Below are 21,862 nucleotides of genomic sequence, written 5' to 3'. Positions count from 1 at the left end.
AAATAGCCTGAAAAAAGAAAAAGGAATTTTTGGTTTAAAATCGCGAATAAGTGAATCCGTAGGGGGAAGTGTAGATAGGAATGTTCATAGTCTTAGAGTAACAACTTGGAATAGAGAATCAGTGGGTCGGGAGCCTTTTCATGGAAAATGTAAGGTGGGTCGTCCTGTTTGGAGAAGAGGAGCGTTTTTAGGAGCTTTCTGAAGTGCATGTAAGAGGTTGATGTTCCGACCAGTTGGCTCCATTCGTGATCTTTTGGAGGCTGCTTGATAGGCTAGGAGTCTGTTGATGAATCTCTTCTGGGTGCACCCTTTAATTGAGGGGAAGGCGAAGAATGATTGAGATCAAGTAGATCGTCCGGGTCTGGCGAAGGTGAACTGATTGGTGAGGCAGTCGGGCAGTAGACCGTGCAGAGCTTTGTAGAAGAGACATCCGAATTTGAAAAGTACTCGGCTCTCAGCAGTGCTAAAAAACTGCCATGTTCTACCCCTTTGCTCCCTCTTATTCCCTCTCTGCTTCTGTCCTTACCTTGTGCTTTCTTCTACTTCCCCATTCTCACACTCTCTCTCTTTCACCTCCTGCCATCCTCTCGTTTTCTCACTTTCTATTCCCTCTTTAAACTTATTTCCCCCTCACACCAAACCCCTTTTGCTATCATCTCTCTGTAATTACATCTTTGTGTGTTCCCTTCTTGATTCTCCCCTTCTCTCTGCAACATGTATGTGCTGTATTTACAATTGTTGTGGCACAGGAAGCTTTGTGTTGTGCTTTGCACTTTCTCATCCTTTGTGCATGGTGCTATAGTAACATCCATATGATAACTTCCTTTTATATAAGGTTACCAGACGTCTGGATTTTCCTTTTTGAGGACATGTCCGGGGGTGTGGACGGCTTCTCAAAACCCGGCACTTTTTCTGGGTTTTGAAAAACTTTCAGCTAGCAGCGACATTGGGATGGCATCTGCGTATGCGCACATGCAACGCAGTGACATCACGCGCCACACCAGCGCATGTGCGGATGTCCTCCCGACAAATGAACAGGTTGAGGGGGGCGGGGTTGGGGGCAGAATGGGGCATGACTCGGGCAGAATGGGGCGGGGCCAGGTAGAACTGGACAGGCCTGGGGGCGGGGCCATGGGTCTGGATTTTCGTTCCCGAAATTCTGGTAACCCTACTCTTATAGTACCGATAAAGTAGCGCTTATGCAGAGCTGGCACATTTTCTTTTTCTTTTTTTTTTAGCTTCCTTAGGCTGTTGAGAATCTGAGAACTCTTCTGCTGACCCCAAGGTCAGAGCCTAAACCTAGAAACTGCAATTCATATTTGAACTGCTCTCAGGCCTGATTGCCTTGGCAGTGGTAGAGGAGCGGCCTCGTGGTTAGAGCAGCTGTCTCAGCACCCTCAAGTTGTGAGTTCAAGTCCCACTGCAGCTCCTTGTGACTCTTGGCAAGCCACTTTACACTTCATTGCCTCATGTAAACCACTTTGATTGTATAAATCACATAGAAAAAGCGGTATATTAAGTCAAGTTCCCCCCTTTATTTTTACCGTGCAGTACTTTGCAAGCATTAATAGGTTTATAATACACACATATAACATAATTTATTTATATACCGCAAAACCTTCCAGTTCAATGTAGTTGGAACAAGACTAGGTTTGGAGCCTCAGAAACCTGGACGAATGGGCCTGCCCCATTCCCGCCTTGTTCCCACCTCCAGTCCTGCCCCCTCAAAGCCTCGTCTTTCTTCACCGACGAGCTCCGGCCGCATCTGTAGGGCCTCGAGCATGCGCAGATGTGTGTGACATCACCCACAAATGAAAACAAAAGAACAATCCAACTAGTCTGCAGTGAAAAACAATCGGAACAAACAAAGGAAAACTGCGGACAGAAGTGCAAGAGGCAGACTACGTTTATTTGAAACAATTATAGGTTGCGGTTAGTGTCGCTGCCTTTTTAGAAACCAGGGGACCCGACACGGTCTGTGTTTCGATTAACATGCCTTCATCAGAGGTCCCTAATTTGAAAGGTATCAAATTAAAACCTAACAAAAATAAACATTAGCCTGTGTAAAACGTAACTAGTCACCGCAACAGAAACTCCGTGGGAGGTTTTACATAGGCTTATGTTTATTTTTGTTGTGTTTTGATTTGATACCTTTCAAATTAGGGACCTCTGATGAAGGCGTGTTAACCGAAACACGTGTTGGGTCCCCCTGCCTCTTGTACTTCTCTCTGCAGGTTTTCTTTGTTTGTCATCTGTAGGAAGGATTCTCGTTCATTGACCAAAAACCTTTCATTCATTCATTCATTTAAGACATTCATATTTTTTGATTTTTTTTACTTTTTACTCAATAAATAAATAAATAAATGAATAAATATCAACGAAAATGCACTTAGCTTCAGATTTCTTCAAAAAGTGCCTTAGTGTAAAGTGCCTTGTGCAGTCAAGTGTTCACCCGACGGGGCCCGTTTCGCCACTCGCTAATGGCTTTGACGGGGCCCGTTTCGCCACTCGCTAATGGCTTCCTCAGGGGTCTTTTATGGAGATGTTTACAGCTATAACATCGATTTCCTGCAGTTATCTCAATGTTCATTCATTGAACAGAGCAGGATTTCTGAGACCTTTTCCTCTCAACAATGACATAACTTTTAAGTTGTGGTTCAGAAACCTATTTTTTGGTTATTGAATATACATTCTTAGAGGTTTCTTGCTTTCTCTGTTAAATCCTAGCTCACATTTGCAGTCTAACAATAGCTCTGGCAGAATACACTTTTCAAATCTGACATATTGTAATCACAAAACAGAAAATAAAATTATTTTTTCTACCTTTTGTTGTCTGGTCAATATTCAAATCTTGTTGGTCCCAGGCTCTGGTTGTCCTGTGATAACTTGCTTGCCAGGGTTTCTTCTTTCTCCGTGCTAACCATCAATCTTCCATCTCTGTCCTCCCCTTCTGTTTTCCTTCCCTCCCCTGGAGGTCTGGCATCTTTCCTTTTTTTTTCGTCTCCATCCACAGATCCACCTTTTCTCAACTATCCTTTCATCCAGCACCTCTCCCTCCTTCCCCACCACCCCAGGGTCCACCATCTCTGCCTTTCAGTTCCTAACTACCCTCCTATCCAGTATCTCTATCTCCCCTCCACACCATCCCTTGTGTCCAACTTCTCTCCTTTTCTGTTCCTTCCCTCCCTAAATCCCATTATCCACCATCTCTCTCCCCCCAAAGTCTGGCATATGCATGTCTCTTTAAACCCACCTCTTCCCTCTCTCCCTCCGTGTACTTCTACAACAGGGACCCCTCCCCTGAAGGTCTGTCCCCCCCGAAGGGCACCCCACCCTTGAAGTCTTGTCCCCCCGAAGGACTGCACCTCCCCCCAAAGGTCTGTCCCCCCTGAAGGCCTACACCCCACCCCTGAACGCCTGCCTGTCCCCCCTGAAAGCCTGCACCCCACCCCTGAAGGCATGTCCCCCCCCCCGAAGAACTGTACCTCCCCAGAAGGTCTGTCTCCCCCTGAAGGCCTACACCCCACCCCTGAAGGCTTGTCCCTCCCTTGAAGGCCTGGTTCCCCCCCCTGAAGGCCTTCTCCCCCCCCAAAGGCCTGTCATTTCCCCCGAAGGACTGTACCCCCCCCCCCGAAGAACTGTATCTCCCCCCCTTGAAGGCCTGTCCTCCCCTGAAGGCCTGCACACCCCTTGAAGGACTGTCTCCCCTCCCATAGGACTGTACCTTCCCCCTGAAGGCCTGTCCCCCCCTTGAAAGTCTTTCCTCCCTCCTGAAGGCCTGTCCTCCCCCCGAAGGCCTGCACCTCCCCTCTGAAGGCCTGTCCCCCCCCTTGAAGACCTGTCTCCCCCCCCCCCCCCGGAAGGCCTGTGTGTCCCTCTGGCCTCCCGCGCCTCCCTTTACCTGATTGCAGCAGAGAGCAGCCTGCAGAAAGGATCGTGGGTACTTTAGCGATCCTTTAAGGTTGCCATAGCCCTCCGGAGCTGTCTTCCCTCTGCTGCGATCCTGCTTCTGACGTCGGAGGTGGTGCGGGATCGCGGCAGAAGGACAATAGCTCCTGAAGCCTATGGCAACCTGCAAGGGTCGCTAAAGTACCCGCGATCCTTTCTGCGGGCTGCTCTCTGCTGCAATCAGGTAAATTGAGCCGCAAGAGGCCAGGGGGGAAACTGGATACTGCAGCACTTCCCGACTGTCCCTCCCTTTCTATAGCAGGAGCGGCAGCGCTACCGATTCTGCTTTAGGGGGTGAGGGGGGGGGGAAGGTCAGAGTGAATTGGGAGGCTGATTTTTTTTTTTGGTTTTGAATCGATTCGAATCGATTCACCCGAAATGAATCGGTGAATCGATGTGAATCGGGCAGTACTAGCCAGTACCCTCTTCGACAAACTTTACAGTCATTTTCTAAGTACCTGAAGGCAAACTCTCAAATCTCAGCTCACTGTGAGGTCTGTTTACTAAGTTGTAGTAAGCCAGCACACTGTTTTACTTCAGAAAAATTCCCATTAGATTTATTAAACTGCAGTACCAAGAATTCCTCAGTGATTTTCCTGATGCTACCATTTCAGGAAGATAGTACATTCATGGCTGTAGTAACACAAGATCTTGGCCCAGCCTTCTTAAAGGACCCACAATACTGTTTTAAGAGTTTTTGTTCATCATCTTCTGCTTTGGGGAAAGTGCCTTTTTCTATTTTTGTAATTTGTAACACAGAGAAGGAAATGCATTTCCTGTTTCTTATTTACTGGTACTGCACTGTTTATGGAAGTTTGTATTTCCGTTTCAGATTTTGTCTACCTTTCTTTTTCTCACTTATAGTCTCACATTCTGTGTTGGATGAGGGATTTTGCTAAGTATGTAGTTCCTGTGACACGGGAACAGGTACCTGCAGATAACCGTGGGGACAGAGCCTGCAGGGACAGGGCAAGAACGGGGACAAACTGTGTGGGTGGGCTGCTTATCCACGAGGCCTGGGTAGTGAGGCTTGGGAGTAAGCCTGATTGGAGACAGCTGGGACTTTGTGGACAGCTAAGTTGCTTTTTTTTTTTTTTTCTTGCTCAAGTTGCAATATTTCTGACTGTGCCTCTGGACTGCAATCTTTTTTCACACAACGTTTGTATGTGAGATTTTGGCGTGCTGGATGTGAGGTGTTTTTTGGGGGGCTGCTACTGTGCCTCATTTTTTCACCACTGTTTTTGATATAGTGAAGACGCATAAGTGGAGGTTTTTTTTAGCCATATGAAGCTTAACTGAGGCTTTTTCTCCCCTTTTTCTCTGTCTTCTTTTTTTCAGACTGGGTGTATGTGTCATGTGTGGGTGGCCTTGCAGTGTCCTATAAGACCCTTGAATGTTCTTTTTAGGGCGCATTTTGAGGTAAATGGTAATTATTTGGATCCCTATCCTAAGTTAGTTTGGAGTAGTATGACAAACTGTGTCCCCCATGTCATAGAGACTAGCATTAAACAGGCTTTTCCAACTAGATGGAACAGCATCTCTTAAAGCTTTTACATATTGTTATTAGCATTTGACATATCTTAGACAACTGGCAACTGAATTCAGCGTAGCTCCCTGCACTTAAAACTGCTATTGCAGTTTCATAAAAAGGGAGAGGGTATATTTGTCTATTTTTGTATGGTTATTACTGGGGTGACATTGCATATTTTAAAGTCATCTGCCTTGCCCTTTTTCACCCCCTCCCCCCCCCCGAATATAAATGATAATTAACATTTTCTCTGCGTACAGTGTGATTTGTGGGTTTTTTTTTAAATTGTTGGTAGATCATTATGACTTGGTCATTTTAAAAGTATCTCACATGCCAAAAAAGTGTGGGCACCCCTGGTTTATACTGTAGATTACTTTTGATATATTGCTTTTCCTGAAATAATAACAAGGCGGTGTACAATAAAAAAATATATTTCAACTTAGGAAAGGAATACCAATTGTTGATAGGAAAGAAAGATGAAGTTTAACATTGAGAGGAGCAAATAAAAGGAGACATAGAGCTGTAGGCAAAAGAAAAGGAATAAGCAGCCTGGTAGAGAAAGGAGAGATTTAGGAAACCAGTGAACCCTCACTGCGTCACCACCATCCAGCTGCAGGCCAAAAATATTTTCAAACAGGTCAGTTTTCAGTAAGGATCTAAATTTTGGCCAGGACAATTCAAGTCTTAGGGGTCCTTTTTACGAAGGCGCGCTAGGGCCTTAACGCGCGAAATAGCGCACGCTAAAATGCCGCACGCGCTAGCCGCTACCGCCTCCTCTTGAGCAGGCGGTAGTTTTTCGACTAGCGTGCGCTAAACTGGTGTGTGCGTTAAAAACACTAGCGCACCTTCGTAAAAGGAGCCCTTAGTGATTAGGGGATGGAGTTCCAGATGGAGGGTGCTGTATTGAGAAAAGCTCTCTTTTGTTGTGGAGATTAGTAGTAAACCTGACATTTCTTTACCCCACATTTTATCTGACTTTATCTAAAAGCACTGTGCAAACATGTATTTTGTCACATCTGAAACCCAGGATCTGGCACTAAGCCACAGGCCGACCACAGAGAAACAGGAAGGAGAGTGTGGTGTAGTGGTTAGAGCTACAGCTTCAGCACCCTGTGACCCTTAGCAAGTCATTAAATCCTCCACTGCCCCAGGTACATTAGCTAGATTGTGATCCCTCTGAGATAGATAGGGAAAATGCTTGAGTACCTGACTATAAGCTGTTCTGAATTCCTTTGGGAGGTTGGGCTAAACAATAAAATGAATGCAAAAGTTGTGTAAACATTGCACAGTTTCAGCACAAGACTTTTTTTCCCCCCATGCACCTTTTATAGGTGTGTTTTATTGAGCAATAATGTCATTAGAGAGGGTGGCTGGTTCATCTGTACAGCACAACAGTTGGTTGCATGGGAAACTTAAATCATATAGCTCGAGCAGAAACGTCCTGCTTTGGCCAGAGCCGTAGGAAAGCTGGAGCTGCCTACGTTGCAGGGAACCCAAATTCTGCAACACACAAAAAAAAAACAATCTGGTTAGGGCAGGGCCGCCATCAGAAATTTCTGGGCCCCTTACTGAGCAATCCTATTGGGGCCCCCACGCACCCCTTCCCCCCCCCCCCCCCGACACCCCCTCCCCCTTCTTCCATGGGCCGAATACACACATACTTTTCTGCTAATGCTCCACCTAAGCCAGTCCCTTAAAATCTTCTCACGTCCATTGGGTGATTTGGCATAGAGGAGATATTCATAAAAAGAACGTCTGTCAAGATCTTTACTCATAGACTGTGCCATTTGCTTTAAATCATCTTCCATCATTAATCCAAATTGCACAATTCTTTCTCTGTCTTTGTCCTGAATGGCATCTGGCCACATTGCTGGATCCTTCCAGTCAACAAATTTATGAGCAGGCGCGGAGAACGCATTTTTAAACAAATGTAGTTTATCCTTGTACTCCTTAGGTAATTTTAATCATCTATGGATATGTTTGTATGTTTATTGTTCAAATGGTTTTATTTATTTCCCCAAATTTATTTTTGTTATACGCATTGAAAATATTTGATATTGCGTTTAAATCAAAATCTCAATAAACTTGAAACGAGTGCCCGTGAGATTGTGGGAGGGTTAAATACTCAAAACTTAGAAGAATAACAATTTACTTAAAAGTTTTTGCTACGCCAGCTTTCTGGTATCTTTACATACAGTGGAGTACGTAGCATATGTAACACCCGGGGCCCATCATTTTTTGGCACCCCCCCCCCCATCTGTAAGAAAAACATGATTTTTAGTAACAAACCACACGTCACACATGAGTACCTAGGAAAAGGCAGCATCTTACATATTGCAGTGAGCAGTACATCAATACACCCATTGTAAAACTAAACAAGCCAGACCAGCACAGATCAATCCTACACCGTCAATTCTAACAGAAAACCATGTCTTTCGAACACACAGAACACAGAAAACACCTTCGCCTAGTATGGAATATGTCATCACAAACTAACCCCTCACTCTTTTACAAAACTGTAGTATGGATTTTAGCCACAGTGGTAACAGCCCTGACGCTTATAGAATTCTGAGCATCAGAGCTGCTACCACCACGGCTGGCGCTAAAAAACGCTCCACAGTTTTGTAAAAGGGGGGATAAAATAGAAATACACAGTTTCAACGCTCTAGCTCAGAGGTGCCCAAACTTTTTGAGCTTGTAAGCTACTTTAAAATGACCAAGTCAAAATGATCTACCAACAATAAAATTAAAAAACACAAAGCACACTATACGCTGAGAAAATGTTAATTATCATTTCTATTCTGGGTTTTTTTCAAAGAGGTCAAAGCAGATGACTCTATGCATTGTCACCTCAGTAACAACCATACAAAAATAGACAAATATACCCTCTATCCTTTTTATTAAACCACAATAGAAGTTTTTAGCGCAGGAGCTCTGGGCTGAATGCCCAGCGCTGCTCTTGACGCTCATAGGCTCCCTGCGCTAAAAACCACTATTGCGGTTTAGTAAAAGGGGACCATATTGTAAAATATAGACAGCAGATATAAATTCAGAACTGTGCATAGTAAGTGAAGGGAAGTTTTCATCTCTGGGAATTTACCCAGTTAACTATTAAGTTATTTGGGCAAATTCCTTTGAAAACTGTGGTAATACTGCCTCCACTTTGCTAAATTTAAAATAAAATCATTTTTCCTATCTTGTCTGGTGATTTCATGAGTCTCTGGTTGCACTTTCTTCTTCTGACTGTGCATCCAATCTTTCTTCCCTTCTATCAGCCTGTATGCTTTTTCTCCTCCACACCTCATTCCCTCCCCCAACTTTTTCTTCCTCTCTCCCTGACCTTTCTTTCTTTTTTTCTGTTTCTCTTCTTTCCTTCTGTTTCCCTGCCTGCCCCCTTTCTTTCTTTCTCCCTGCCGTTCCCCAAGCCACTGCCACTGCCGCTGCCATCGGGGAACAGGACCTACCAATGGATAACAGGCCCCAAAACCGACGACGACGCATGTTCTCCCTGCTGCGGGCTGATCAGTCTTCCTCTCCCCGACGTCAATTCTGCCGTCGGAGAGGAAGTTCCGCCCAGCCAGGCAGCGATTGGCTGGCCCGAACTTCCTCTCCGACTGCAGAATTGACGTCGGGGAGAGGAAGACTGATCGGCCCGATAGATTAGATCGCCAAGACAAAGTGAGTCCTGGGTGATAGACTCACTTTGCCTTGGCGAGCTACTGGTGCCCCTGCCTTAGAACACTGCCTAGGACCCTGGGGGAGCCCAGGCCCCCTGTCAGCTCCGGGCCCCTGAATGCAGGACTGGTAGTACTGCCCTGATGGCGGCCCTGGGTTAGGGTTACAGGTAAAAGGTGGGGGAGAAAATATAGATGGGGATCAAGGTAAGGGGTGAAGTGGTCAGAGCAGAGACTGGAAAAGCTGAAGGGTGGATGGAAAGGGGGAACAAATGTGAAAAGGAGGAAGATAAGTGAGAACTCCTGGGGAAAAAAAAATTACCCACATCCAAACTCCCTGCACAGATAGCAGTCCTATAAAACCCTCTCATACACAGCACTCGCATGATCATTAGTTTCCCCAACTCTCCATCCCATGTCTGGTACTCTGTTGAGACATGCTTTGATTCCTCCACACAGACATGTCGGATCTGCACATAGAGAATGGGGAATCATTGCACTTTTTCAACTTCTTTCTTTCTATAGATTCCCCCACCCTGTGCAAAAGTTTAATTAGTAGGTAAAAGATGAATAATTTCAGTCTGGACAATGTTGAATAAGCCTGGGCCTGAGGCTGCTGACCAGTAGTTTCTGCCATCCCTGTATTTTCCTGCATGGCTCTCCCATGTATGTAATAGCACTTACAAGGAGGGTCTACTGAAAAGTTCTTGGCCCAACCAACAAAGCTAGGGCAGTCTCTGTCGAGGGCTATACACTTAGTTCAGTGATTTTTCCACTTTTTTCGTTCTGTTGGAAAAATACAGAATAAAAACAATTGGAAAATCGCTGGATTATGTGTATAGCCTTCAATGGAGACTGCCCCAACTTTGTTGGTTGGGCTGAAAACTGTTCAGCGGACCCTGGTATGTGTGCCCCTATAGAATGGCATTTAGGTTACTTCCACATGTGCTAATTGTCTCGCCCTTTATGTGTGCAAGGTGTGCATAATTGCAGGCACCCAGTCACAGAATTGCCTTTATAGTCGGCAGAATTGAGAAGCATTATGACTTCACTTATCTATTTCTAGCATTGTTGGGAGCAAATGGTTCCATGTGTCATGAGACAACATCCCTCTAGCTCTGCAGCACAATACAAGGAATAAATTTTTTCTTTTTCGATGCCGGATTGTATCAATTATGAGAAACCAGCAGACTACAAGCAAAATGGGTGGAAGTAGAGCAAACCATAGTTCCTGACCCAAGTAGGTGTAGAAGAGGGTCAAAATACATCACATAGGTGGAGAACAAAAAAAACACCAAGGGCCATCCAAATCTGGGACAATGAAATTTTTATTGATGGACCCAACACCGGCTGTGATTCAGCATGAATCGCCTTTGTCATAGGTAATGCAATAGAAACAATGTTCAAATCAAAACCAAAACGGTTGCTCCAACGTTGAGCAAAACGGGACCAATCATTTGGCTCTGTATCTGTGACAGGCTCCATAAGAATTCATTTTTTTAAGATCTTTGGTTTCTATGATTATTCCCGTTTTGCTTAATGTTATAGCAACCATTTTAGTTTTTTGTAAACTTTATTAAATTTTCAATGCTAAACCAAGTGCATAAAATTATACATACATTAATAATCAGAATCAGCACTTACAATCAATCAGTAACAATATAAAAGGGATTTCCCCTCTCCCTTCCAATACATCCAATCAAGGAATAAAACAAGAGATATCCCCCTCCCCTGGATGTATGTGCAAATCAATAGAAAATTAAAGGTAAGAGACAACACACATAAACAAAAGTTGCACACATAAACAAAGTTGCACACATAAACAAAAGTAACATATCGATTTCCAAAAGTTGAGTATCAAAGGACAATAGAACAACAAATAAATGACAAAAAAGTATCCTTCCGGAGATGGAAAAACGACCCAACGGAGGAAAATCACCAGGCGCACAGGAAATGCCAAAAGGAATGCCACCGAGAGGTTAGAAAAGCAAAAGGGAAATACGAAGAGGGGCTGGCCAGGGAGGCGAAAAACTTCAAGGCATTCTTCAGTTACGTAAAGGGGAAGCGACCAGCGAGAGAGGAGGTGGGGCCGTTGGACGATGGGGATAGGAAGGGAGTGATTAAGGAGGATAAAGAGGTAGCTGAGAGGTTGAACACGTTCTTCTCGTCGGTTTTCACGAGAGAAGACACATCTAATATACCGGACTCAGAGGAGCTCATGAGTGGGGAACAGGCTGAAAAATTGGAACACATAGAGGTAAGTAAGGAGGATGTCCTCAAACAGATAGACAGGTTAAAATGCGGCAAATCGCCGGGCCCAGACGGGATCCACCCAAGTGTTCGGAAGGAACTAAGACAAGAAATAGCGGGCATAATCCAGCATGTTTGCAACCTATCCTTGAAAACTGGAGAGGTACCAGAGGACTGGAAATTGGCGAATGTCACACCTATCTTCAAGAAGGGATCGAGGGGTGACCCCGGGAACTACAGGCCGGCGAGCCTGACTTCAATTATAGGGAAGATGGTGGAAGCTATGATCAAGGACGGTATTTGCGAGCACATCGAGAGAAATGGCCTACTGAGAACAAGCCAGCATGGATTCTGTAAGGGAAGGTCATGCTTAACGAACCTTCTGTACTTCTTTGAGGGAATAAGCAGTCGGGTGGACAATGGGGAACCTATAGACATCATTTACCTCGATTTTCAAAAGGCTTTCGACAAGGTGCCACATGAAAGGCTGCTTAGGAAGCTGTGGAACCACGGGGTGGGAGGGGATGTGCACAGATGGATCGAGCACTGGTTGTCGGGTAGACTGCAGAGGGTCGGAGTAAAGGGCCAATATTCTGACTGGCGGGGAGTCACGAGCGGTGTGCCACAGGGATCGGTGCTGGGGCCGTTACTCTTCAACATATTTATCAATGACCTGGAAAAGGAGGCAAAGTGCGAGGTTATAAAATTTGCAGACGATACCAAACTGTGCGGCAGAGTTAGGTCCAGGGAGGAGTGTGAGGACCTGCAAAGGGACCTGGACAAGCTGGAAGACTGGGCAAACAAATGGCAAATGCGCTTTAACGTGGAAAAATGCAAGGTCATGCATATAGGGAAAAAGAACCCGTTGTTCAACTATAAATTGGGGGGGGGGGCATTGTTGGGAGACAGCAGTCTTGAGAGAGACTTGGGTGTGCTGGTGGATGCATCACTGAAGCCATCTGCACAGTGCGCAGCAGCCTCGAAAAAAGCCAACAGGATGCTGGGCATCATAAAGAGGGGCATAACAACCAGGACGTGGGAAGTCATCATGCCATTGTATCGAGCGATGGTGCGTCCACATCTGGAATACTGCGTTCAATATTGGTCGCCGTACCTCAAGAAGGACATGGCAGTACTTGAGAGAGTCCAAAGGAGAGCAACGAAACTGGTAAGAGGGCTGGAACACTGCCCATACGCCGAGAGGTTGGATAGGCTGGGGCTCTTCTCTCTGGAAAAAAGGAGGCTCAGGGGAGATATGATAGAGACCTTCAAGATCATGAGGGGCATAGAGAGGGTGGATAGGGACAGATTCTTCAGGCTGAAGGGGACAACAGGTACGAGGGGGCATTCGGAGAAACTGAAGGGAGATATGTTCAAAACAAATGCAAGGAAGTTTTTTTTCACACAAAGGGTCGTGGACACTTGGAATGCGCTACCGGAGGAAGTGATCAGGCAGAGTACGGTACAAGGATTCAAACAGGGATTGGACGGATTCCTGAGGGATAAAGGGATCGTGGGATACTGAGAGAGGTGCTGGGATGTAACACAGGTATAGAAAGCTAACCAGGTAATAAGTATAGAAACCCAACCAGGTCGTGCATGTGCAAGACCGGAGGGTTAGGACTTCGATGGGAAGATAGGACTCAATGGGAAACCAAGGTGGCAAGGGGGCCCCTTCTGGTGATTCAGACAGGTCGTGACCTGTTTGGGCCGCCGCAGGAGCGGACTGCTGGGCAGGATGGACCTATGGTCTGACCCGGCGGAGGCACTGCTTATGTTCTTATGTTCTTAAATGATCTAGTGTCCCTATTCAAGATGACAGTGCCAGCATCTATTAGACTTAGAACTATCTAACTTCTGCAAACGAACTGGGATCCAGAAAATTCTATGTAACAGAAAAAAACAAGTTTGTCTTATAGATGCTGACGCTGTACATCTCATCCTCCAAGTCCAAATCCGTGGCCATTCAGTAGCAGAAATCTGCTGCTTTATCTCAATGCTCCAAATGTCTTTTAGAGTAGTTTTAGGTTTCTTGTTCAAAAATTCAGATATTAATTTATACCACTTGGCTGCCTGATGCCCTAGCAAATCTGTCTAGAAGCATTGTTTCTATTGCATGACTCTGACACAGGTGATTCATGGCAAAAATGTGGCCCATATCGGTTCTATCAATAAAATCTTTGATAACCCCAGACTTGGATGGCCCTTGGTGCTTTTTTGTCCTCCATGGTTTCTGACCCAATCTTATATGAGTGTGTCTCTTGGATCCACCTTGTAGATATTCTGAAATCAGAATGGTTTGTGGCCTTGGGGTTGGATTTGCTATACATGATCTTCCTTCTTGCGCTTAATGAAAGTAGTGGAAATAAACTATGGAGACTGGAATTCATGTTAGAATATCAATTTTATGATCGTGGCATTCACTATGGCTCCTACCTGGAAGAGGCATACTAATTCCAGACCTGTGGTTGATCTTTTTTTTCTGCAGAACAGTTCTGGCACGTGTCCGACTTGCATCTGGATGCCACATACCACCTGGTTAGTGACCACACCAAAGTGTGTGCTTCATCTAAAGGGAAGAATGCCTCCGAACCTGGTATCTATGGAGATTTCATGTGTGATTCCCCACACCAGCTTATCCTCTCGGCATTAAACTACATGAAACAATCTCAACAACGGGCTTCCTTTATGATATGGACCGGGTAAGAAGTCAGTGACATGTGAAATTCCACACAATGACTTGTTTTGGTGATCAATGCATAACGATCCATGTACCTGGCATTTACTGACCATGCCATTAAAAACCAAAAGCTCTTAAAAAAAAAAATAGTAGGCACTGGAGTTGCATCTAAACATAGTGCCTAGTGGTGCCCAAGGTGAAAGTGGGTGTGATTATGGGTGGAGATTTGCCCTTAGGCACTGCTGTGCGCAATTCTTCGTCAAACTTGGGCACTAGTAATGTAGGCCTTTAAAACCCTAGCCTAGGGAGAACTGGCAAGACAGACAGCAGAAGAACAGACCTGAGGAAAGGTCAGAAGCCAAGCCAGAGGTGGAAGGGAGGAGTCATTCCCCTCACACAGAAGGGGTGCTGTAAGAGGCTTTCAGTGAAAAAAAGATCTTCACTGGGCAGGATTTCCAGGGAAGGGGATCTTGAAAGGAGTGAAAGAAATACCATAGCGCCCAGGCTAAAATGGTGTCATAATACAAGCCCACAAAGAAAGACACAAGCATAGAACTAATACCTGCAAAACAAGGACCAAGTATTGAAATAGGAAAATGGCATCTCCTTGAAACAGCCTAGTGAAACGTGGTTCCATGTCGGAGTCTCGTTTTAATATCTCAAGCACTTTAAGCTAAGTTATACATTAAACTATTTATTAAGCTATTTAAAATATTTAAAGTATTTATAAAATTATAAAGAAATAGATTTGAATAGAAGGCAGGGGGATTAGGCCAATGAGGAGGCTAGCTACATTGAAATTCTGTACTTTCAACAGATTTATTCTGTACAGAAATAGCCGCTGAGGCCATATCCCGAGAATAGAACAATGTATGAACAGAGAAATAATGAAAGATAGAGAAAATGATATATGAAAGGAAATAATTATTACAATATACCAGAAAATTATAGTATACCAGAAGATTACTTATATTAAAGAAGTTCTGATAGTATGGGTTAATGAGGATATAATAACTAGAAGGTGTGTTACAATTTCTGCTTGAGCCAGTTTCTGTGTGGTGCCAGAGCTTGTGGTCGAAATGAAGCAATTTTCTCGGTATGCTTTCCTGGAACGAGAATGAGTGGCCGTGCATCCGTACGTGTGTGAGCTTGTGGATTATTGAAAACATTTAGCAGATGCATTTTGCTATGTGTGTGTGTGGCTAACTTAGCAAGTCGAGAGGGAAAAAGTATTCCATAGAAGCATCTGCTAAGATGTGCAGTGCGAGGCACATTTTGGCATGCCTATTGGGCATCAAGACAAACCTTTGGCACCTCACTTCACATGTGAGCACTGCCCAAAAAACCATCTGGAAGATAAGACAATTTTGTTTCTCACTAGGATGGCTGAATTTTCTGCTATAAAATTTCTTAGAATGATAAATTTCTAAAAAATTACCCCCCCCCCTTTTTTTTTTTTTTTTTTTACAAAAGTGCAGAAGAGGATTTTAGTGCCAGCTAGAGTTCCTATGAGCGTCGGAGGAGTGCAGAGCATTCAGCACACCGGCCAGCGCTAAAAGCCTCAACTGCACTTTTATAAAAGGGGGAGGGGGAGAGGTAAATTTTAAATTTTCAATATTACTGTATTTGAAAATATATCATATGAAATATGTTGTGAGAATCTCGTACACATTAGTCATAGGTAAAATAAATTTATAGTTTTCATTGCCACAATTTCATTTTGTTCTTCTACAGCAGGGGTCTCAAAGTCCCTCCTTGAGGGCCGCAATCCAGTCAGGTTTTCAGAATTTCTCCCAATGAATATGCATGAGATCTATGTGCATGCACTGCTTTCAATGCATATTCATTGGGGAAATCCTGAAAACCCGACTGGATTGCGGCCCTCAAAGAGGGACTTTGAGATCCCTGATCTACAGGATGGTACAGAGAGGAAAAGAGAGCAGGAAATACAGGCCTTTAAAACCCTGGCCTATATTTCCGGCGCCTACCTTTCACATAGCTGTGAATCTGCAAACAGCACTGTTGCGTGATTGACACGCGATCAGTGGACTTTTTTTAGGCAGACGCTGATCATGGCTCCATTAACAGAATCCGGGCCTTACTGCCCAGGAACAAAAATTGTGATACATAGTGATAACAGAAAAATAAAAAGTAATTCCAGGTGTTTTTTTTTTAGCTTGGCACTTTAATATATGGCTATTTTATTTTCTATTTAAACTTGCTACCTTTAGATAACATATGATAGGATTTGGGGCTATTTTTGATTAAAGGAAACATTTCATGTGCTAACCCTGCTGTTATTAATTCCCCCCTCTCCCCAGGGACAGTTCTCCTCATGTTCCTGTGAAGGAACTTTCAACAGAAACTGTCATAAATTATATTGATAATGTGACTTCCACCATTTTGAACTTCTTCCCAGATTTTCAGGTCTTTCCTGCTTTGGGCAACCATGACTACTGGCCACAGGTATAGTTGACATTCTGTACAAATTGTGAGCTGTTCTGGTTTGAAATTGTTTTTGCCATTAATGTAGAAACTTGGCAACAGATAATGACCCCATGAAGCTCATCTTGTCTGCCCATTTCTAAATGCAATACCACAAGGCCCAAACCTTCACATTTTGGGAATAATAGAGTCGCTCTACATATTTTTTGTGCTTATTATTTTACTTGATATGTTTCCCCTCTCAGAATAGAAATGGTTCTGTTTGTTGTAATGGAATCAGTAATCTTCTTCTTCTATATATATAAAATTGGAGGTATGTATGTGTGTATGTATGTATGTATGTGTGTGTGTGTGTATGTGCCGCGATCATGCAAAAACGGCTTGACCAATTTGAACGAAACTTGGTATGCAGATCCCTCACTACCTGGGGTGATATGTTCTGGGGGTCTCGCGGCCCACCTGCACACGTGGGCGGAGATACAAACAGAAAATCAGATTTCACCCATTCATGTCAATGGAAAAAATGTAAAAAGCTGCCATTCTCACAGTAATTCCAACTACCTGGGGTGATATGTTCTGGGGGTCTCTCGGCCCACCTGCACACGTGGGCGGAGCTACAAACAGAACATCAGATTTCACCCATTCATGTCAATGGAAAAAAGTAAAAAGCTGCCATTCTCACAGTACTTCAAAAACGGCTTGACCGATTTGAACAAAACTTGGTATGCAGATCCCTCACTACCTGGGGTGATATGTTCTGGGGGTCTCGCGGCCCACCTGCACACGTGGGCGGAGCTACAAACAGAAAATCAAATTTCAGCCATTCATGTCAATGGAAAAAATGTAAAAAGCTGCCATTCTCACAGTTATTCCAACTACCTGGGGTGATATGTTCTTGGGGTCTCTCGGCCCACCTGCACACGTGGGCGGAGATACAAACAGAACATCAGATTTCACCCATTCATGTCAATGGGAAAAAAGTAAAAAGCTGCCATTCTCACAGTACTTCAAAAACGGCTTGACCGATTTGAACGAAACTTGGTATGCAGATCCCTCACTACCTGGGGTGATATGTTCTGGGGGTCTCTTCACCCAAGAATTTATATGTTCTTGCTCCTGGAGGTGAAACTAAAAATGTTGTTTATAATCAAGTTTTGTGTGTGTTGTATTGTCTTCATTTTGTCAAATATTTCACATTATAATTTGAATATTGTACTTTTTATAAAGCTGTAAAAAAATAATTTCATTCACCACTATAAAGTATCTTTATTTGAATCCATTTACAGTGTTATTGCTATAATTAAATACCCGTGCAACGCCGGGGCATCAGCTAGTGAATTATATGATTCAGTTGGGGGGGCCAGACTAAAAGCTGCGCCATAGGGTTTATGATATGAAGGACCTAAGAGAATTTGTTTTTTTCTTTTAAGGTAGGACACAATTTAGCCTTGTGGATAGACATGGAAAGGGTAGTGTCCTGTGTTTGAATGAAATGGCTGATTTTGCATGCTCTTTGGCCTAAAATGGTAGAACACAAATAAGGGAGATGACAAAATATGTCCTGAATGAGGGCGTATAGCTGGCATATATCCTAGACTAGAATATCTAGAAAGACAGGATGGGCCAGCTAATGTTTTCCTGTTGGCATTTTTTTATCGCTCTCTGAAGCTGCTACGTAGTGTTCTGGCTAAATTTAGCTTCTCGTGACTTTGAAACTAAAATGAGGCCTCTGTGTACGAGAGTGATATGTGAAGAATGTGCTATATATTCTATACCTTTCTTTATCCTGGGATGGTTGTTATTACTGTATTTTTTTTTTGTACTTAATACACTTTAGACTTTGCAGTTAAGATTTCTGTAAGTGCAAAGCCAGCGCAGTAAATGTAAGGGGCATGCACATTATTTGCCCTGCATTTACTGCATAGGGCAGATACCTAACATAAAGGCTTTATGTTACATGTATTATCAGTACTCTTGTGTGTAATGTGAGCCTGGTGCAAAAGGAACCTAACATGAAGAAATCATAGCAGCTCAACCTGGACTCTTCCCAAATCCGCTTAATCCTGCCTCCAGCACCATACCTAGATTCTCTCCCCAACATCCCTGGGACATCCTGGGGGCATGAGGGGGATGGATGGGGGGTTGCCCTGGTAGTCTAGTATGCTGGGGCAGGAATGAGTCCTTCCACAAATATACACAGATTCACTTCCGAGTGGACTATAAACCAGAGGGGTGCAACTTCTATAAATTATTCAAGTCCAAAGGGTTGATGTCTGATTGTTAAACCCTTAACACCAACACCTGAATGTTGTGTAAAATAATTTTACACATTCAGGTGTTGGTGTTAAGGGTTTAACAATCAGACATCAACCCTTTGGACTTGAATAATTTATAGAAGTTGCCCCCCTCTGGTTTATAGTCCACTCGGAAGTGAGTCCGTGTATATTTGTAGAAGATTTCACTTTACCTCATTTCTTCATCTTCTCCACCTTGGCAGGAATGAGTCCCCTCTGCCACTGCTCCCCACTGCTGCTGTCTGGTTTAAAGGGTGCCAGTGACCTCTAGTGGTGGTATCACAGTACTAGCCATGAAAGGTCAATCTGCCTTGCATGGGGAGGCTGATGATTCTACATTCCCTCCTCCTTACTTTTAACTGCAGTATCTTTCGGGAGAGCAGATAACCTTTTGGTGCTTGCTGCTTCTATATATACACTGCTCCATGATTTCAAAATGGGATACTTCAGTGCTCGGTGATAAGACTGCACCTCTCCAAACTCCATAGTCCCCCTGAAGCTCTCAGTCATAATCTGTGCGATGCATTGAAATGCAATGGAGAGTAATCAGTAACCATTACGTCAATTCGGCTTTACTTTGAAGCAATCTGAACTATAGTTGCAGGATTATTTTTGGATAGTGATATAGTTACTTCTTCAGCAGTGTCCTTGTTCTGACCTGAAACTGTATTTCTTTTTGAGTTAGGATCAGTTACCTGTATCAGCCAATCAAATTTACGCTGCCGTAGCAAAACTTTGGAGACCCTGGCTGACTGATGAAGCCATCAGCACCTTAAATAAAGGTAAAGAAAACTTAGAGGGGCAATATTTGAAAGTGTAGTATAGAACACTATCTGCGTATGCGATGTTTCTTTAACATCTCCAGGCTGCTTAATAGGTAACTTTTTTAAATGCATAGATTAATAGATGCAGTGGCGTAATAAGAAGGGGGGGCGGTCTGCCCTGGCCGCCATTTTGTTAAGGACGTGGCACCCCTCCTTCTCCCCCTTCCCCTACTCCTCTCCTGCTGCACATGCACGTCCTTTGTCTTCTCACATACCTTTGTTACTTCCCTGGCACGAGGTTGCTGCCCATGTTATCAATGACACTCTCTCTGACGTCATTTCTGGGACGTGCACCTAGGAAGTGACGTCAGAGGGTGAGCCGACACCAACGTGGGCATGTTGCTCACACTGGAGAAGGTTAAAAAGGTATGGGTTAAAGGGAAGGGGTGTGCGCCTGGCAGGGAGGGCGGGGCGGGCGGGAAAGAGGGCAGGTGAGGTGCAGCGCTCACCCTTACTACGCCTCTTCTGACCCCCCACCAAAAGGGGTAATCTTTGTCCAGTAAGGTCCTTGTTTCTTTCTCACATACCGAAGTGTCCTGCATTATCTGCCCAAGTTCCAGTGGCCTCATAAATTGGCCTGGAGATAAGATAGCTAATCTCTGAAGATCGCCGGTCCATGCTGGATCCTCCTTTTCACACATTTCCTCAAGCAGTGGGCATCCTTTGCTAACAGACAAGCAGCTTGAAATTCTAATATGCTAAGAGAAGGGAAAATTATATATTTTTTACTAGGCCCAAGGCCTAAAAATGGTGAGGGAGGCACAGGCTTACAGTCCCCCCACTGACCTCTCAAAAAAAATGGTACGATGGATTCCCACTCCCTCTTGCCACGGGAGGGGCCTTAGGCGACTGAACCAATCAAAGCATTTGCCCCTCCCCATGTATCACATGATGCACCGAAGAGGGGAAGCCCGTCATTTAGGACTCGCGGCCTGAAGCAGGAGCCTCAGAGCAGGCTTTCTGCTTCCAACTTTTAAAAAGTGTATGGTGGAGGTTCAGGGGGGTGGGGGGCATTCGGTGACAGGAGAGAGTGGGCATCCTTCCTGCCATTTTGGGGGGCTTCGGGGGGGGGGTTGCTTAGGGGTTCCTGGTGTGGGGGGCATGGGCATTCCTAGCAGGAGGGAGTGGGCATCTTCCTGCCATTTTTGGGGGGTTCTGGGGAGGGGACAGTGGCTCAGAGGTGCCTGATGCAGGGGGGTGCCAATTTTCTCTCGTGCCACGTTTGTCGGGGGTCATCAGGGAGGGCTGTCATCGGTGGTGGGGGACTTTTTTTCTCTTATTTTTAATTGGGACAGATATTTTGCCATTATAGAATACTGTATCGGTGCACTGATTTTAGGTATCTAATTTTTGTACCCTTCATAAGAATTGTCCCCTTTGATTTAAAATTAAGCACTCAGCCTAATATATTTTCAAAGAGGCCAATTTGGGAGCATAACTCTAAAAGGCAGTGACAAATACTTTGACTATCGGGCTCAAAACTTAAAACCTTTGGAGGAAGTAGAAAATGATTGTAAACAAAGCCATCACCACAGTGTATCATCTGGTCACTGAAAAGAGAAGGCAGCAAGTAGAGGCTGAGGTTTTCTTAACTCAGAGTGCAAAGGCTGATGCAGAAAGTCACATGTTAGAGCTATCTGCTAATGGCTGATTGCACTGCTTCTAATGTGAATATAATGCAAAAGTCTTGCATGCTGATGAGTAAGCTAAAGTGCACAGAGCTTGTGCATTAACCAGGGTGAGCACACCGAGGGACAGATTCTATAAATGGTGTCCCATTTGAAAGCAGTAGTAGGCTTCCTATTGCTGTCTAACTAGATAATCAGGATGCAAGTAAAAAAAACCAACAACCCAGAGGCAGGCCAGCTACATTGCAGGCATCTGTCGCGGGTGCAGGCAGACACGTTGGGACACTTAAAGTCGCCCAAGGCTGGGTGTGGGCGTGGTTTCCCCTGGAAGTGATCAATAAAGTCAGATGTCATGTGGGATAAAGTAATCTCAGGTTCACTTCTAATCTACATAAAGGGCCGGATTCTGTATAGGATGCCTGGGCTCAGCATCCGTCTAGGTGGCTTTTGAGAATTGCACACGGGTGTCCTATATAGAATCACGTCCATCCCGATTCTCTAACCGGCATCCATGTCAGAAGATATTGAGCAACTCTCCTGCCATGGACACTCTCGGGGGGTGGTGTGTTCCCGAACCTCTGCCCCTCAGCT

General features: G+C 44.5%; 1 protein-coding gene across 5 annotated transcripts in view; it reads left to right on the top strand.

Annotated features, from left to right (window-relative positions):
- SMPDL3A (sphingomyelin phosphodiesterase acid like 3A) overlaps positions 1–21,862 on the top strand; it is a 58,737-nt gene that overhangs the window by 8,087 nt on the left and 28,788 nt on the right. For 4 of the 5 annotated variants that reach the window (XM_033938184.1, XM_033938182.1, XM_033938183.1 and 1 more), the window contains exons 2-4: positions 13,889–14,102; positions 16,402–16,546; positions 19,505–19,601. In XM_033938184.1, the coding sequence (XP_033794075.1) occupies positions 14,014–14,102; positions 16,402–16,546; positions 19,505–19,601 (331 nt within the window). In that variant the 5' untranslated portion in view covers positions 13,889–14,013. Of the gene's footprint in view, positions 1–5,349; positions 5,368–13,888; positions 14,103–16,401; positions 16,547–19,504; positions 19,602–21,862 lie in introns of those variants that run through there. The other variant, XM_033938185.1, reaches the window with a different exon arrangement.

The sequence above is a fragment of the Geotrypetes seraphini genome, chromosome 3 (genome assembly GCF_902459505.1).
Source record: "Geotrypetes seraphini chromosome 3, aGeoSer1.1, whole genome shotgun sequence".
In the NCBI taxonomy this organism is placed as follows: domain Eukaryota; kingdom Metazoa; phylum Chordata; class Amphibia; order Gymnophiona; family Dermophiidae; genus Geotrypetes; species Geotrypetes seraphini.
Note: the sequence above shows the minus strand (reverse complement) of the source record. Positions and strands in the feature narration are given on the sequence as shown.